This window comes from Labrus mixtus, chromosome 10 (assembly GCF_963584025.1).
Source record: "Labrus mixtus chromosome 10, fLabMix1.1, whole genome shotgun sequence".
In the NCBI taxonomy this organism is placed as follows: domain Eukaryota; kingdom Metazoa; phylum Chordata; class Actinopteri; order Labriformes; family Labridae; genus Labrus; species Labrus mixtus.
This window is the reverse complement of record NC_083621.1, coordinates 15,974,978-15,993,486: the sequence shown is the minus strand read 5'-3', so window position 1 is coordinate 15,993,486 and position 18,509 is coordinate 15,974,978. Positions and strand designations below refer to the sequence as shown.

General features: G+C 46.6%; 1 protein-coding gene across 1 annotated transcript in view; it reads right to left on the bottom strand.

Moving 5' to 3' along the window:
- slit3 (slit homolog 3 (Drosophila)) overlaps window positions 1–18,509 on the bottom strand; it is a 241,704-nt gene that overhangs the window by 99,087 nt on the left and 124,108 nt on the right. The window contains exon 5 of the mRNA XM_061048549.1: window positions 7,493–7,564. Coding sequence (XP_060904532.1) covers window positions 7,493–7,564 — 72 coding nt within the window. The remainder of the gene's footprint in view (window positions 1–7,492; window positions 7,565–18,509) is intronic.

Below are 18,509 nucleotides of genomic sequence, written 5' to 3'. Positions count from 1 at the left end.
CCTTTAATGAATCGGCCACATCCTTCCATTTAAGACCGAGCCAGGGTTTAATGGGAGCGATGGGAGTCCGAGTAAACGCTTTCCGATTTGTGAATTCTTCGACCTCGCTGTAACTCCTGACGTCTCGGCGAGGCTGAACCTGGAAGGACGGGAAACAGAAACCACGTCTATGTGTGTGTTTGCTGCTGGTGTGTTTCCTCCTTCAGTTTTAGAAGTCGTGCTTTCAGAAGGAAGCGAATTATTCAACTTTTAAAATATTATCTCAAACCTCCTTCACTCTATATCTGTCTGGCTTCAGTCGGCCGTCGATGAAACAGCGTTGAAGCTACACAACTGAAGGAAAACATCTGCAATGACAGAGAGACAGAGTGTGTGTGTGTGTGTGTGTGTGTGTGTGTGTGTGCGCACGCTCGCAGGCGACACAATGTTCTCACCTCGCTCTAAGGCGCTGTAGCCATAACTCAAACAAACGGCCCTCCTGCACTGCATTGTGGGTAGGGAAGCGTGAAGTGTGGAGGCGTTTTACGAGGTGGAAGGGAGAGGATGACAGGAAGGAGAAAGGTAAAGAAGGAACGCCGTCTGGGTTGTTTTTGTTTGTATACTGATGTACTGTATCGTTGGAGGCTTTAAATATAACTTGAAGGTGCTGCGGCGCCCGTGTGTGGATGTTGAGCATGGGCGGACCCGGCGGGAGGAATTAATAAAATTTGATCACGACATAAAAAAAAGGGCAAGAGAGCGAGGAAGCAGGCGGATGGAAAACAAGGTGCGATACGAGGACTGCTCGATGGCGGCCGGAGATAGAGAGCGTGTCTGTGCAGCCGCTGAGGTGTAATGTGAGGACGTATGAAACAGCTGGACCTTATCTGATGCCTCCACGCGTCTCTGTGATCCGACCACAGCCAAACGCCTTCAAGCTAGAGCGACTCACATGTGTTATCTCTGCCGCTCTGACCTTCTGCACGCTACACACACGCTTACTACTTTAAATTAGTTGGCGTCAGCAAACGGGAGAAAAGAGCAACCGGAGTAAGAAGCTCTTGTTTTCACTTGGCTGAGGCGGCGCCTGTGCAGGTAGTCAGCAGCTGTAAGGCGTCTACCTGCATGCACAGTATCCCCTGTATGTTTCTAAAAGTCAGGATAAGGGCTTAGTGTCTGAAATTAGAATATGATGTTAACGTGCAAAAACAATCCAAACCGGGATCCATGTAAACACACTCATTAAAGGAAGAATGTGCAACTTTTTGATCCAGCAGATGAGCTCCAGCATGAAACCAAAACAAGTCGCGCTGCATTGTTGTGTTAGCATGCTAATGGTAGCGATCTTTATTATGCTCGTATCTTCACACTGCATGTAAATTTACACAAAATGAGCGTGATCTAAAAACTCTTACGTGACATTCAGTTAAGCAGTGAGTACAGTATGTTATTCTTCTTTTTTTCTCCTCAATGAAACAACGTTTATAGGCAAGGGGAGGAGCCTGCTGGCCGTCCTGGCGCTGTTAACAAACTGAAGGTAGGACTCTGAAAACCATCACAGACAGTGGGACTCGGGTGTTACACCCATTGTAGACAATCATGACTCAGAGAGTTATTTTAAGAGGATATACTTGATTTCTATTACATTTAAGTCTGAATAATCGTATATAAAGCCTTTAAAGCTCCTGGGAGGAACTTCCTGTCTGCATCGATTTTGGCGCCCCCTGTGGAGGAAGCATGATCATCTCCTTAAAGGATTTTGTCCTGAACATGTAAAAGTTGTGTTTTCAGACAAGAGATCACTTCCTGCTTTCTTTAAACAGAAAATCAAGTCATTCACTGGGACGCCTCTTGCCAACAAAGGCGGCCTCTTCAGCGTGCTGGATCTCAATTCCTCTGACAGCTACGCTGCAGCAGCTTTGAAATGACTTTAAAGAACTTATCAATCCACTCACTAAAGGTCTTGTTTGCTTCTTAATATACATTTCAAGCTGTTTTATTAAGTGTCTGATGCTTTTATTTTGTTAACGACTGCTCACTTCATTTTAATTCCTTCTTTTAATTTGGATTTTTACGTTTATGTGAATGCTCATTGAGCACTTAGGAAACCAACAGAGTTCCTGAATAATTGCTCATTGTGATTTTAATTGTTATGTCTTCAAACCAGCTTGACTCAAACGGTGTCCGCCCAAGGCATGAATACGATTTAATTGGAACTGAACGAGATGTGACACCTCCCATTGAAAGGCGGGCTCCGTGCAACATGTGAAAGGATGTCGGGACTTGATATAAATACCTTTTCTTTAATGGACTATGGGGGGGTTATGACTCATTTATGTGTTGAACACGGCTAATTGAACTCCAACTATACCCGCTAAGCCCGTCTTTAAGAGAGAAGTAGAGTGTCCCTCAATCAAAGGCGTTGCATCATGAGCGTGCAGTTTATCGGCTGCAGAGCGAGTGGTTGGCTGAGCGACAGAAACAAGGATTGCAGCAGCTGAACATTCAGTACATGAGACGTTTGAAACAAACTCTGGTCTCTTTGTCCGAGAGTTCGTTTGGGTTTGGGCGATGTGAACGCTCAAATGAAGGTGTGGACCAAAGAACTGATCTCTGGTCCGCTTAAAAACGGGGGTCTTGGTTCGATTCCAAGTGCACCAGAGTTCAGTTCATCGTAGGTGAGAACGCATCAGGACCAAACGATGGAAGTGAACCAAACAGCCGTGTATTGTGGGTTGATGTCATATAGGTTAGCATTTTTGCTAACAACACCCAGCCTTCCGTCCTCCTTACAGGTTAACGTCCACATGCCTGAGCTAAATGTGGTTACACATCGCTCCAGTCGATCTGCCAGTTTAACCCGACACAGCCGACATAAATCTTTATCTCCATTTATAGATCTAAATACTGACTAACTGCGCTGCACTGGTGGCAGGGCGTCAGGGACAACATGTGGTAGTAGTGCCGGATCACCTCGCTCCGTCTACTCGAGAGCCCGGCCTCCTGGGCCCCTGAATCCACCGGACTTCATATGTGAGAGAGACCCAAGTAACTGTGAGCTTTCCTTTAGGGAGGACTTTAAACCACTTCAAGAAGGCAGTCCTAATGCGTCTGCAGGTGGAATCCTGCCTCAGAAGACGAGCAGCTTTAAACACTATGGAGGTGTATTGTCCTGTTGGTGACACTTCCTGGTCTGCTCACTCTCATTGGTTGTTGCCGTTATGCAGTCAGGGGGAGCCTGATCTGGAATCCTAAATATCAAACAGGGAGGCTCTAACTCGATCAGGTGCAGTAAAATACTCGTAGTGACACCACACACCATCGGCCGGGGCGCAAATGGGGCCTGAAATCATCTCGTGTGTAGCCAGCTTTACTTTGAGCCAGTCTGTGACACGACCCATTTGGCGTTTTCCAGAATCACCAAATTGCTGGCTGTCATCGGTGATCACCCTTAAAACAGGTAACAGGTAAAAGTTGGGGATATTCTACGATAAAAATGAGGACTTTGTTTGAAGCTCTGGAGCAGCTCAGACGGCGGACGTGTTCGATGCCAAAGAAAGCACGTTGTCGGACATTCTCCAACGCTGCTAATGTGATGACTCTCCTGGCAGAGCGAGACGAGGCCAGAGCAGACAAGACACGACTAGGCGAGATTAGATTTAGAAACATCAGATTAGATATGAAAAAATGGAATAAAATAAGCACCCAGGATATTTCATACTGAAGATAAAACCATAAAACACAAAAGGAGGTGTTTTGGCTGCGTGTTTACCTTTATCATCCACTGTTTGACTGACAGCTGGAGTTTAAGGGACTGACAGGAGCAGCAGTCAGCACATTGTATAGACAAAACACACACACACCCACACACACACCTGGCCTCAGATGTATGGCATATACCTGTCTCCTTAGGTTAGCAGAAGCCCACGATAATCGTGTTGCCAGCTTCTTGGCAGTTACAGCAAAGCAGTCAATCTGATAGAAGGGTTGAGAGAGTCCAAGAGTAAAAGAGTGTGTGTGTGTGTGTGTGTGTGTGTGTGTGTGTGTGTGTGTGTGTGTGTGAGGAAGTGCAATAAACGCCGAAGGATACAATACTAGCCACTAGGCAGCATAAAAGGGAACAACCAAGAGAGAGAGAGAGAGAGACCCTGCTCTCTGCGATCGAGAGACAGGAAGGCACGAGAGAGAGAGAGAGAGAGAGAGAGAGAAGGGGGTGAAGAGGCAGTGAGAGCGATGGAGGGGAAAGTGAGAGCGAGACGAAGAGAGACAAAGTGAGAGGGAGAGAGACATGCGAGAAAATCAATGCTGTGTCCACCAGGGACAAAATGTCATGACGCCTTCTCTTTTTTTTTTTTTTCCACTCTTTGGGTAAAATGGAGGTCTGTAGCCTTTTTACTGCAGGAGTCACCTTGTCTAATGGACGGAGGGACGGAGGGAGGAAAAAAGAGGGAATATCTGAGGAAGAAGAGAGAGAGAGTTTAAGGCTGAAGGGCGAGCTGGAAGAGAGGGAATGAAAGGAAACATGGTGGGATTGGAGAGGTTAAAAAAGGAAGGTAAAAGAAAGATAGGATTCAAAGGAGAGGGCGAGCTGGAAGACGCTGGGGATGAAAGGATGGTGAAAAATGAGCAACAAAAAGATCAATTGACAAAGACCGAGAGGGTGAGACAAAAAACTGTGAGACAAATGACGGGATGAGAGAAACAAGAAGAAGAAAAATGACTGTTAGCTCGGAGGATAGCGATTAAAGATGTGATGAAGGATGAAGGGAGCGAGGAGGAAGTGATGGAGGATGGAGGAAAAGGATGCAATCTGAGTGGGAGGAGAAGAAGAAGGGGGGAAGGCCCAAAGAAATGCAGAGAGGAAGAAAGAGAAGAAAGAAGGAGAAGAGGAGGACAAAGAGAACGATCTTTACAGCTCTGAGTCACTCCGAATTTTGCCAAGAAAAAAAAAAGTTAAATGATTCACTTTGTAGGTCAAAGCAATTTAGCGGAAAACATTTTAACGGGGGGGGGGGAGAGACGATTTTACCGTCAGATTTGATTGATAGGACTTATGGCTTTGGCAGGAATCGAGGAGAGAGTGAGGTGTTAGAAGAAGGTAAGGGCAGGGTGGAATATATCCAATGTGCAAATTCTGGGAACTCGTATTGAATTTCGCCTCCTCTCCACCAGAGAGTCTCGGTGGGATAACCAGAGGAGACTGTGGTCACACTGGGCCGTCAGCAGGTGTAAATGTATGGTAATGAAGGAATGAGACGCAGGGAGGAGCAGAAGAAGAAAAAAGAGGAAACTTTCCGCACCTTCAAGACATTAATAACATTCAAGTGTTTTTTTAATGCAGATTTGTTTCTGCGACTGAACTTTAAAGGAGCAGTATGTAACTCTGACACCTAGTGTTTAAAATGGGTACTGCAGTCTAAATTCTAAACATTGTAGAGAGCCGTCAATCACTTCTATCTGAACCACTTCTCTTGCCCGCTTCCATCGCCGCAACACCTGTTGGTTTGACCTGATAACTGCTCTCAAACCGAGGGGCGTCCAAAACGGCCGTGTGGGGGGTCGCCTTAAAACCGCCTACCTTCTCTGGTCTGAGCAAATCCAGAGCATTCAGGACCAGAATCTAAAGTTAGAAGGAGGACATACTGGCTGCTGCATTGTTGTCAGAGAAGTCAGCACTTCAACATAGCATGTTTCCTTAATGTCTGATCATATAGGATGGTCACTTTATCATCTCAGTCGCTCTTAAATGCTGAGAAATAACAGAATGAGAGGGAGCCGAGCCACGAGAGCGGACACTTGCTCACTTATACACGAACACACACAAGTACATGCTCTTTCAGGTCCATTTAATTTAAGAGTAATAATCTCCTGTGGACTTTGGCGGCCATATTGAATTTACATCACACTTGAAAGAGAAAACTAACCAGAATTGCTGATCTGTAGCGTGATGCACATTAATCAGTGCTCAAATTGCCTGCTGAAAAAAATGCAATAACAACACATAGCTTTAATTTAAGGAAACATTACGCGTGTGTTTGGCCGTCTGTTTGTACTTGAATAAATTCCAAGCGGTTTTCGGTCTCTGTGCATGCTCATTAATCTGAGCTAATCTGTGTTTGTGCGAGCAGGGTGAAGGTCTGAGACTTCCAACAGGTCTTTGTTTTGATCTTCCTGAAGTCATAACGTATCTGTTGAAAACACACAGAGGGATACAGGAACATGAAACCATCCATCCATCTTCTTCCTCTTGTCTGAAGTCAGGTCGTGGTGGCAACAGGTGAGTAAGTAAGTCATCGCAGACTTCCCTCTCTCCAGAAACGTTTTCCAGCTCCTCCTGGGAGAAACCGAGGAGATTCCAGGCCAGATGGGATATAAAACTCTCCAGGGCGCTCTGGGTCCACACCAGGGTCTCCTCCCAGTTGGGCGTGCCCGCAAAACTTCCAAAAAAAAGGGCGGCGTTCAGGAGGATCCTAATCACAAAGGCGTTTTCACGATTGTTTCTTACCGTTACTTTCCTCTCCTCTCCTCTCCTCTAGTTTCCTCTCCTCTCCTCTCCTCTAGTCTCCTCTCCTCTCCTCTAGTTTCCTCTCCTCTCTTGTCTCCTCTAATCTCCTCTCCTCTCCTCTCCTCTAGTTTCCTCTCCTCTCTTGTCTCCTCTAGTCTCCTCTCCTCTAGTTTCCTCTCCTCTCATCTAGTCTCCTCTCCTCTCCCCTCGTCTCCTCCTAACCCCATATCGAGCTCCCACACACCCAGGACTCTGTTTACCCCCCGAGAGTGTGTCTAGTAGTTTCCTACACAGCTTCAGGTAGGATTGATCAGCTGTTATTGACGACAGACATTGATCAAGCAGGGTATCGATCACACTATTGGTGATTAGGACGTCATGAATAAATGACAGCGGGATATCGAGCGCTTGACGTGAGGACAAAACCTCTCTGGACAGCGAGAGAGGAGAGGAGGAGATGAAGACAGGAAAAGTGGGAAAATAGGGGCAGGTTGAAAATAAGGAAGTGGGAGGAAAGCAGAGAAAGGTGAATAACCGATACATCAGCTGAAACAGAAACATCTAGCGCTTACAGAAACACTAAATCGGAACTTTTTCTGATGATTAGGAATAGCTTTTGATGCCGTATGTAGGGACATGTAGAAAGAACTGCAGTTCCTTGAGTGTCCACCAGGGTTGCAAAAGCCAAAGAGTCCCATTAGAGCGCATGTTAAGATGCTCATTTTTGTGGTGTGGTTCCAAAGCGCAGATTATCAAACTTGACCACTGACATGCAGCTCCGGGTGAAACCCCTCCTCGCTCTTGTTTTGTTTTCAAGTGGACGTTGCTACCTGAGGTTTCAGAGAGCATAAAAAGCGTGCAGCAGCGCCTGGGATCGACCATTCTGTGTTCGGTGATGATGACGAATTGGGCTCAAACACACGAGGAGGTGCAGCAAGGAGGTGAAGTGGGGGGGGGGGGGGGGGGGGGAGAAAAGATGGACGACAGGACAGGAGTGAATGTGCTTACAGGTTCTTGACGTTGGTGATTCCTCTGAAAGCTTTCCTCGGAACTGCCTGGATCTGGTTCTCGCTCAGGTCTCTGAAAAGAGAGAGAGAGAGAGAGAGAGAGGAGATTAGTCGAGGTATTCCAAGCACTCAAAGTTATATGGAGTCAAATGATAAAACAAAACCTCAAGTATTTGATCTATGGCAAACACACACACACACACACACACACACACACACACACACACACACACACACACAAGTCAATTACAGTACAAAGGCACAGAAGGAGAAAGAGAAGGAGGTAGAGAGGGGGGACGGATGATATGACATTCATGATCAGTGGAACAATTTGGTCCGAAGAGCTTCAAAGACAAAAGGAAACTATCAGAAATACTGCTGGCACCAGACCATTTACTGCATCTATTGAAGTGTGTGTGTGTGTGTGTGTGTGTGTGTGTGTGTGTGTGTGTGTGTGTGTGTGATTAATGCGGAGGCAGCGTCGGGGGAAGGAATGAGGAAAGAAAATCAGAATAAGTCCAGCGTGTGTGCGTCTGGTGAGCGTGTGGGTTTTTGCATGTTTAATGTAAAAGTTTTTTTCTTGTTCTTTTTTTTTTTTTTTTTTTTTACCCGCAACTCCGACAGCGCTCCGTTGCCATGGCGAAAATGCATAGCAATCACATCTATTCTGAGAAAGCACGCACACACATTGTAATACAAACACCCGCTCAGATTTCTCTGTTAGGACTTTTTTTTTTTTTTTTAAAACACACACTACATTACCACGCCGTTTTAATAGATTTTAAAAACTGCTGTCTTCCTGCGTAATGAATACGAGCCGAATGATTTCTGACACGACACGGCGGCGTGGCCTTAACTCCGTTAGGGTCGTCTGTTAGGGAGACGGTCTGGCAGGCGCACCCGGTTCAGAAAGCACACAATGTAATTAGAGAGAGAGGACGAGAGGTATGAAATATCAGACAAGCTAATCACCTTATACTCCTGCCAGTCAGCAGCGTGCACACACACACATACGCACACACACACACACACACACACACACACACACACACACACACACACACACACATACGCACACACACACACACACACACACACACACACACACACCGAATGCACCCGCAGAGCCAATCAGCGGAAGAACACAAACACGACCACGCATGTTAGGACGCCCAACACACACTTAGATAATCACAATGGAGATACACAAAACAGACCTCTGTCTTTGACCTTCACACACACACACACACACACACACAGACACACACACAGACACACACACACACACACACACACACACACACACACACACAAACAGCATGGAAATCAGCCAACCTCTCGGTGGAAAAAGGTAATTATGTTCCTACCACATTCATAATATTTTCTTGTCACGCAGCTCAAATCGAGGCCTCTCATTGGTCGGTTTTCGCAGACAATTACATGCACAAACATGCACGCCTTGCACATGCACCTCACATACATAAACCCTCACATACGTACTGTATGTGCTCATAGCGACTAATTAACACGCACTCGGAGGGGGAACCGGTTGTGCATTATTCCGGAGCCCATCAACTTTTATTAGCGCCGCCGACGTTAATTGGTTATCCGTGCTCGGAAAACAGAGAACTCATTCCCTCAAACAAACAAGCTTCCATCGTTTTGGACGTTTTGCTTTGCAGCGTTGTGTCTTCTTGCTCATTCGTTTTGTGTTTGACAAGAGATTCTTCTCGTTCTCTCGCTCGCTCGCTCACTCTCTGTCCCTCTCTCTCTCTCTGCAGGCCTCGATGGGAGAAGTGCGTGCCTTTTGACTCGCGCTGATGGAGCACAAAAAGCAAACATTTGACGGACTGGGAATGGTGTGATGGTGTTTTAATGTGAGATACTCCCGGTGTTTACAGTTGGTGTTTGGACACGATTTGGGTAGCGGTGGTGTTCAGAAGAGGTTTTTCTCTCCTCGATATCCTGCATTTGAACTATCGTCCTCTCCTCCATTTACCCACATGACGACCAAACTCAATCTGTAAATCTATCTTGTTTTCCTCGTCTCTCAACCGGAAGGTCTGGGGTTCGATCCCCAGCTCCTGCAGCTACATGTCCGTTGTGACCTTGAGCAAGGCGCTTAACCCCAATGTTGCTCCCGCTGCTTCCTCAGTGGTGTATGAATAAATGAGTTAATACTGATGGACTCTTTACTCAGCAGCCTCTACCATCAGTGTGTGAATGTGTAGGTGTGACCTGCGGAGTAAAAGAGAAGAAGACTAGAAAAAGAAATATACAAGCTCAAGTCCATTCACCATCTATGATTTGAGTCTTATTTTTTTAAAGCGCCCTGCCCTCTGTGGACAGACAGAGCCGAGAATGACGACTAAAGAAGGAGAGAGAAAAGTCACATTTCAGGCAAGTCTACGGCCTTTGTGACTCTTTTATTGCTTTGTTTTCCCGCCATTAAATGTATTGGTTATCGGTCCTAACAGAAGGGAAACCATCTGAGCGGATTAAGGGACGTTTTGTCACCGTGCTTCTCTTCAGACTCCAGCTGACTGACAGACGCTCCGGGACGCTCTCATATCAGAGCTGAATAAAGAGGTCTTCATATGGTTGGTCACTGATCGTTTGCAGGTGGTCCGAGGGTCCCGGACATGTTTCAATCTGAGCTACGCGAGGCTGTCGTCCTGATTGGGTGACATTTGAGGAAAGTGTAACCAAAAAACGAGGGACGCCGCAACGACACTTTAATGCAGCGGGGGAAATGACACAATGGTGTATTAATGAGCACAACAGGAAGTGATTTGTGGGTAAATGTGTTTATAGTTTAGATGTGTTTGTTGTCGTTGATTAAAGATGTTCTGGGCGACGTTGTTGTGTCACATGTTTTTAAATCGACGGATATTGATGCAGATTTGACCCAGCTCCAGAATCAGAGAAATCCACGAAATACAAACAAACAAATAATTAAAGGAGCATTTACTTCAGTGGCAGCGAACAGAGGTGTATCGCTTGGCGCTGACGGACCGTGGTGCGTACGGACTATGAGGAAATTTGTATCACATTTGGCTCACGTGATAAAACCTGTACAGGTGCATCATTAATATCTGAACACATCGAACATCCAGAGCAGCGTTCATGTCCTCATGTGATCACTCGTCCTCTCCTCTCTCTGTGAGTCACACCTGCCGACCTTTAAGCAGAGCGAGCGGCATCACCAACACGAGATTGGCTGTGATCCTTGAAAAGGACACATACACACACACACACACACACACACACACACACGCACACGCAGCTCGTTTGGACAGCGGGTCGGTTTGCTCCCACATTTCAATTATTGGATTTAGTCGTTTTAGCTCTCGTCTGTCGCTGCAGCGTCGGTGGCGGAGGGCAATTAATCTCCCAAAAAATTCTATTAAAGAGACGGATGGATGTTTGAATTATACATCAGTTCTATTAGGATGACAAATTCTGTAAATGATGTGGCACTGATCGAGAAAACAACTGCAAGTCTTGTTTGAGGAACCGGGGGGGATCTCGAGAAGCAGACGAGACGAGATCAACGACGCAAGAGGTCACTAAAGGTCAAGTGAGACGGGTCGAATGGAAGGACGACAGGAGAGAGAGAGAGAGAGAGAGAAGGAATTATAAGAAGAATGAAACGGAAACAAAGAAAAAGTAGAAGATGAAGCTGACAATACCCAAAGAAGAAGAAGAAGAAGAAGAGACATTTTTAGGAAGAAGCAGAGGAAATAAAATAAAAGGAAGATGATGAAGAAGAAAAGCAGCAGAAGAAGAAACAGAAGAAGAAAATGTAGTCCCCATTATCTGCCCCTTGTTTGTCATGGCTTCCTAAGTACTGTATAATTAATTGAATTTGGACCAAATGTCCCCCCCCCCCCCCCCCCACACACACACACACACACACACACACCCTCCCACCCTCTTTTTGACCACAAAGACCCCCCATCCCAAGCTCAGAAGCCAAAGGCCTCCCCTCTCTGGGCACGGCGACTCTCTGCGGCCCCTGGAAGTCTGGAGGGATCAAGGATGACAGCGGGACGCTCTGAGGGCTGGGGTTTCGTGGTTTTGATGGTGGTGTTGGTGTGTTTATGTGTGTGTGTGTGTGTGTGTGTGTGTGTGTGTGTGTGTGTGTGTGTGTGTGTGCGCGCTCGCAGCTATCACCTCCTCCATATTAAGTTCCATTATTCATGTGAGGAGAATAATAACTCTCGCCAGGTCGCCCTTTGTGGCTTCAGATATTACAGTTAACCCTTTAACACACAGAAACACACAAAAGACCTAAAATGCTAAAAGCCCGCCTCAATGGACACGCGGGCGGTCAGAATTCACGTGCACAGATTGTGCAAGCTAACACGCACGAGCAGCCACACGGTAACACACATGCAAAAATAAAAACAGAAGCATGTGCACTGATTCTATTTTTCCGTCTGTCAATCAAACCTTCCTCCAAGGCTTTCTCACCATGCACACAGCAGACACCAGATATTAGACGGATCCGCCCTCAGGCTCCTCCAGATATGAGCCAGAGCCACTCTGAACCATTAACCTGCGAGCGGAGGGGAGTGGAAACAGGCGTTTTTTTGATTCTCTGTGTGTGTGTCTTCGTGTCAGAAGGCATCAACAGGAGGTCTCAGTTAGACAGAGATGACAAGGAGGGCGGCGGAGGTTTGTGTCCATGTGTCAGGGACAATCTGTGTGTCTCTGCGTGAGAGAAACAGCAGGCAAGAGAGAGAGCGAGCGAGAGAGAGAGAGCCACAATGGACGTCCTGCACCTGAATGTGTGTGTGTGTGTGTTTCTTTTATTAAAAGAAGAGCGACTGTAATGGAAGAAAGAAAGAGAGATGACCCTTGGCCCGCCTCCAGGGGCGAGATGAAAAAGAGAGAGGAGAGAAAAATTGAAGGAGAGGAAGAAAAGGGAAGACAGAGGTGGCACAATTTCTCTTCTTTTTTTTTTGAAACCTGAGACCCTCGATGGTTAGCTTAAGCCTCTCACTTCTCTCTCTCTCTCTCTCTCTCTCTCTCCCTCTTGCTCGCTCTCCCCCAGGGGCTGTAACTGCATTTAATATTGTTCCATAAAGAGAGTAATAAATATCGACTGCTGGCTAGCTCATATTCCTCTTGTCTTTTAAGGCACTCCTCTGTAGGGTAAACGCAAAGTCAAGCAGCAGGTAGTAACGCCGCTGACGCTCTGTACCGTCCCGAGTGATCAGCTCTCCCGTGGTATCAGTAACCTTCTGACAGATTAAAGCGCCCTTTAGCACGCTTCTATTTCCTGTCAAGTTCTGCCTTTAAGTCAGAGGAAAGGTTTGAACAACAGGGATTGTTAGAACTGAATCCTGAAGTTTTCTGCACCTTCTGTCTAATTCTTAATTGAGGGAATAAGCACAAGTCTGCAAAGGTAGAAATGAGAACTCGCTGCACGATGACCGAAGGCATGCGTTCATATTTTAGAACCAGTGTGGACGTGCACAGGATGAAATTACCGGCCCGCTCCACGCAAACAGGATCCCTAATTGGAGTGCCGTCAGATTGCTCAAGGGAACCTCTGCAGAGATCAGGAAGTGACCTGGCACCTCTCCAGCGACCAGACCAACTTCCTGACTTGGTCCGCACCGGGACTTGAACCAGCGACGCTCCAGTTCCCAACCCAAGACTGAACTACAGCCGCTCAAACTTATTAACAGAAAACAGGTTATTATTAATTCTCTGTTGCACTTTGGCATCTCGGGTCAGCTGTGGCTCAGTGGTAGAGTCAGTCGTCCCTCCGCAGGTCAGTGGTTTGATCCCCAGATCCTGCAGCCACATGTCCGATGTGTCCTTGGGAAAGACACTTAACCCCAAGTTGCTCCCGCTGCTTCATCAGCGGTGTGTGACTGTGTATGCTCAACATCGATCCAGCTGACTGTAACGTCTGCACGTCGCGGCCCTCTCGTCCACGCTTCCATTTCAGACGTATATGCTCGCTGCATTCAAAACTGGAACCTCCCCGTTACAACCGCACTCGTCAAAGTCTTGGCCACAGAAGCACTCGACTTGAGTGATTTGACTCGTGCCAACAAACTGCGGGGATTTATTTCCCAACATGCTGGCAGTGTGAGCAGACAGGATTTGAAAGTTTAACAGTCGTTTTTCAAAGTCACATCGCGTTAAACTTTTTTTAGAGCAGTGGTTCTCAAACTATGGTACGCATACCACCGGTGGTACGCATAGAAATCTCCACAATATAAAAAAAAACACGTTCAGCATAAAACAATTTTTTTTTCTTATCTTCTCTGTCTTGTATCTTTTGGGTTGTATTAATATCAAATGTGTTTTCACCTCTAAATTAATCTAGTGTTCGCAAACAAACAACTTTCATCTGGAGCTGAAGCAGGAGCTCAGTAGGTTCCTCTGAACCAGGTTTAGGGACTAAAGTAGTTCATAGTTCCTGCGGTGATTAATCAATAAAAAAGGGGGAGGTTCCAACTTCTTGACTGCTCTAACACACGAGTTGCTCGTTGCAGCCTCTACAAACATCCGAGATGGCGGCCCAGAACAACTGGAGTTAAACTTCAACTTGTGAGCCAGGAAGACCACCTCCTTTTTCTGATTGATTGTTCTTTTCAGAGTAAATATATGATGGTGTCTGATCGGTTCATGGACCGCTCTACTAGATACTCAACTACCGTGATATCCTCTACTGGTCGTGGAAACATCGTCTTATTTTGCACGCATTGGACTCGCTGTCGGTGACAAATTTGTTGTTCCAAGCAAACGGCAAAATGACTTCTTCCCGTCAGACACATTCTGCCCTTAAGTTTGTCCTCTGCATGCCGCCGTGCTTTAGCAGAATCTCGTTTAGCCGTCCTCCTCCCGGTCTTTGTAATTCTTCATCAGTCTTTTGACTCGGTGCCCTTGCTTCGTCTTGTAACCTCGGCTCATCCCTCCTCCTCCTCGTCTATTCACCCGCGCCCGCCTTCCCCCTCCGCTCTACTCCCAGTGATTTAATTAAGTGGGCGCTTTATGAATAAAAATACTGCCCCCATATTGATCATGGAAGACAGCAGGATGACAGCGAGAGCTGGCTGGGACCGGGAACGGGACGGCCGCTCTCCAAACTCGCTCCATTACACTGATCTGAGCAAATGTGTGTGTGTGCACGGAGTAGTGACATTGTCTCAGACTGTCTGTGTGTGTGTGTGTGTGTGTGTGTGTGTGTGTGTGTGTGTGTGTGTGTGTGTGTGTGTGTGTGTAGACTCCTTTAGACTGTGTGTGTTTGCGAGTGAAACAGTCATCAGAGCCAACAGGGAGCTGTAACATCTAAATCAAACTAAGCGTTCTCAAAAGCTCTCCTGGGTCCTTGCAAATCCTTCGTTAGACACACACACACACACACACACACACACACACACACACACACACACACACACACACAGAAGACATAAACACACACACATTCCTCAAACGCCTCCTCTGATACATACACTGCATCAGCATTATAAATGGACATTGTCTGCACTTTCCGTTCCTCTCTCTCTCTCTCTTTCTCTCTCTCTCTCCCCCCCTCTCTCTCTCTCTCTCCCTCTTTCTCCCCCTCTCGACCATCGCTCTCCGTAAGGCTGTAAGTATCTATTATGTTTTGTCGATACTGTAATTAAATTGGACAGCTTAATGCAATTCTCCGTGATCCATAAGCCTTTATGGATATAAAAGCTTTTCTGGCCCCGCGCCCGAAAGACGTCCAACAAATTTAGATGAGTTACCATCGAGCAAAAAAAAAAATTGTTGGAGAGGTTAAGGCAGCGGGGGCGCACACATGGTCATTTGTAATTGGCTAATTCACTTTAATGTCCGGGACGCCATTTTGTTTTAATGTGTTTTCTTATTCGAGTTGTCATCCTCAGAACGAAGCGCCGCTCTTTGCTGTTCTTCTGCTGCTTTAGCTAAGCGCTACGGCAGCCTCTTAGGGACATTTATGGAGCTAATAAAACCTCAGCAGCAGAGGATCAAGAGAGGACGTTGGAATGGACACAGAGAGGGGAGATAAATGGCGGGCAGAGGAGGGTGGGATTAAGATGCAGGCGAGACGACGCGGCGCAGAGACGGGAGACTTAGAGATGAAAGATGTCTCTCTCTTTCTCTCGGAGGGGATCTGAGAGAGAGAGACAGAGAGAGAGAGAGAGAGTAAGGCGTAATCTGTGAGGCTCACTGCGAGCAAACTTCACCGCAGTTTGATCGCCATCACTCCCACCAAGTCTGTTCAAAGCAAACGAAACGCCTCGTTCACACACGCGCTGCACTCCTCAAGATCACTCCTGGTCACTCCACGTTACTGCAAATTGGCTGCGGTCACCAGTTTGTTTCATTTGCTTGACATCGGCATGGCGTCCTTGCATGTTTTCAGTCTTCATATTTTGAGCTTTAAAGGCGGGGTCGGTACTTTTAAAAAACCAGCATCAGGGACGGCGCCAGGATTTTTTTGTTATCCCGGTGCTGAGGGTGGAGCTTGACTAATAACCGGGGCTAGACAGATTCATGACGGGGCTATAGCGCCCCCTAGCCCCGGTGTAGCGCTATGCTTGACTAGTATGATTTTGAAAGAAGCATCCCCTCTGTGCTCCGTCTAAAGCCACGCCCCCTCACTTACATGAACGAGCGCCGTTGCTCCAGAAGCAGACCTCAGCTCATCTCTTGCATTGTGTAGAAACTACGTCATCTCATGTCTCATTCAGCGGTAAGTAAACTCACAGTATGAAGTCCGTCATCTGTGACGCGCTTTGAGTGTGGGCTAGAGCACGCAAGAGGTAGAGAGCGAGCAGGGAGACAGGGAGGCGCCTGATTGGTTCATCAGATTGGTACCTCGTGGCAGACATTGGTCCAAGTGTTTACAGGCTGACAGCTGCTACAGATGACGGATTTTCTTTGTTCCTTTTTCAGAGCACATGAGTTATTAATTTCTGTCAGGATCTAAAGACAACTTCAACCAAAATCTTAAAAAGTGGATCTGGAGGAAATTACCAACCCTGACATTAACTTAATTATTTTGGTTCAGGCCGTTACAATGGACAGAAATCAAACGTTCAGCTGTGTTTGGTCCTCTACATTTAAACATTGTGATGTGTCTCTGAAAGAGAGGACGTGGATTGACATTGGATTGAGCGTCTGCATACTTCATACCGACACTAAGACGGACTAATTAGAGCGCATCGCAGCGCCATACATGAGCATCCCACAGACACGCTTGTGATGGATCCTTCCATGTGAAATGGATGATCCTTGGACCCAAATGGATTTTGAAGCATTACGGCTGATGGAGGATTTAGGTTGTAGATTTTCCTTTTTTTTATTTTTTTCGAGAAAAGGCCAAAGCTCCTTGACTAAACGGATTTGTTCTTTGTGGAAAACGTTCGACCAACAAAAGGCGATTTGAGAGCTCTTAAGTCTGCACGCTGTCGTCTGCAGCGAGGATTTTTCACACCGATTTGATCTGCGGGGTTAAAGCAAACGTTAATAAAGCACGAGGGATTTTAAATGTAATAAAGTAGAAAAAATAAAAGAATAAAAGAATAACAAAGATTAATTTCTGCAGGGATGAATCCTACTGCATGCAGCTAATGGTGATACAAGCATTTAATGAAAGTGGTTAAGTTCAACAACTGGTCGAAATAAAGGTGCCGCTTTGGTTCGCTGTTAAAATGAGAATGAACGGGGGCGCCTGTGGCCTAGTGGTTAGTGTGCACATCTCATGAACGGAGGCAGGTGGCCGGGGTTCAGATCTTGTAGCTCCTTTTCCGCCTCTCATTCCCAACTCTCTCTCTCTCGCTCGCTCTCTCTCTCGCTCTCTCTCTCTCTTTCCTGATTTCTGACTCGATCGACCTGTCCTGTCTCTCTAAAGAGAATGAATCCGACAACCTCTGACTCTTCCATAACGGAGAGACGGATGTGTTGGAAGGAGAGGACTAGTTACAGAGACTTGGAGGCAGGAAGAGAGGGAAGATTAGGGTCGACTGAGGGGGGCAGATTAGGAGGGGGGTTTGAAGCTGGCAGGTGGTGAAGGGAAACTAAGTGACGGGATGAGGGGGGGCAGGGGGGGGGTAAAGTGTGTTAGACCCCTCAAAAAAGAGGAGACGTAATCACGGGAGAGATTTGGTTATGTTTCCTCATCAAGTTCATTCAGGATGAGGAAAGCACTGCGTATTCCCCTGGTGTGTGGGCGGAGACAAAAGCAATCGATCCCAGATAATCTAGCTCAGTCTATTTAGTAGATCTCAGATAAACATAAGTCTGTTATCAGCTGTGTTTGCCTCACTGAAGAAGGTCTCAACAGTGCCTGTGCTCACTGTTTGTGTTTGCTTGTTTTAAACATGGCGTTGTATGTCGGCATTTTCACCGTGGGCGACTGAAAACGTGTGCAAAACGCAGCATGTTCATCGCCTGGTCCTTTTTAAGGAAGCCGTAACTCTAGCTCTTCGTGAGCGCCAGTGTGTGTAAGCGCCAACCTGTCGTTGTGCAGCAGGTCCTGTTAGCATGATAAGCTAAGCTAGCTAAGCAACAGCCACAACCCAGAGATTGATTGACAGATGTGCAGACAAATCAGAAGTGAGCTTTGACTCGTGGTGCATTAGAGATTATTTTCTTTTGCTTAAAACAGCACCAGCCGGGTCGTCAGTGGCTTAGTGGTTGGTGTGCATGCCCCTTGTACGGAGGCTGTGGTCCCCGGGCAGGGGTCAGCCCTATGTTCCCACATTTCTAGGACATTTTCAAAATTAGGTCTTGTGTTCCCACATTTCCCTTCAATTTAAGCCCTATCCTCCCACAAGATTTTTTGGAAGCACTTTATTGTAAATGAATGAATGAGTGAATGAATGAGTGAATGAATGAATGAATGAGTAATTTTATTTCGATCAGCAGCAGCAGAAATCGTCACAATCACAATCATTACAAGAAAAACTTAAATAGGCTGATCGAAAAGGGTTTCGGTGAGTTTAATTTCGGTGTGAGGGTTCGTCACTCCACAGCGACCC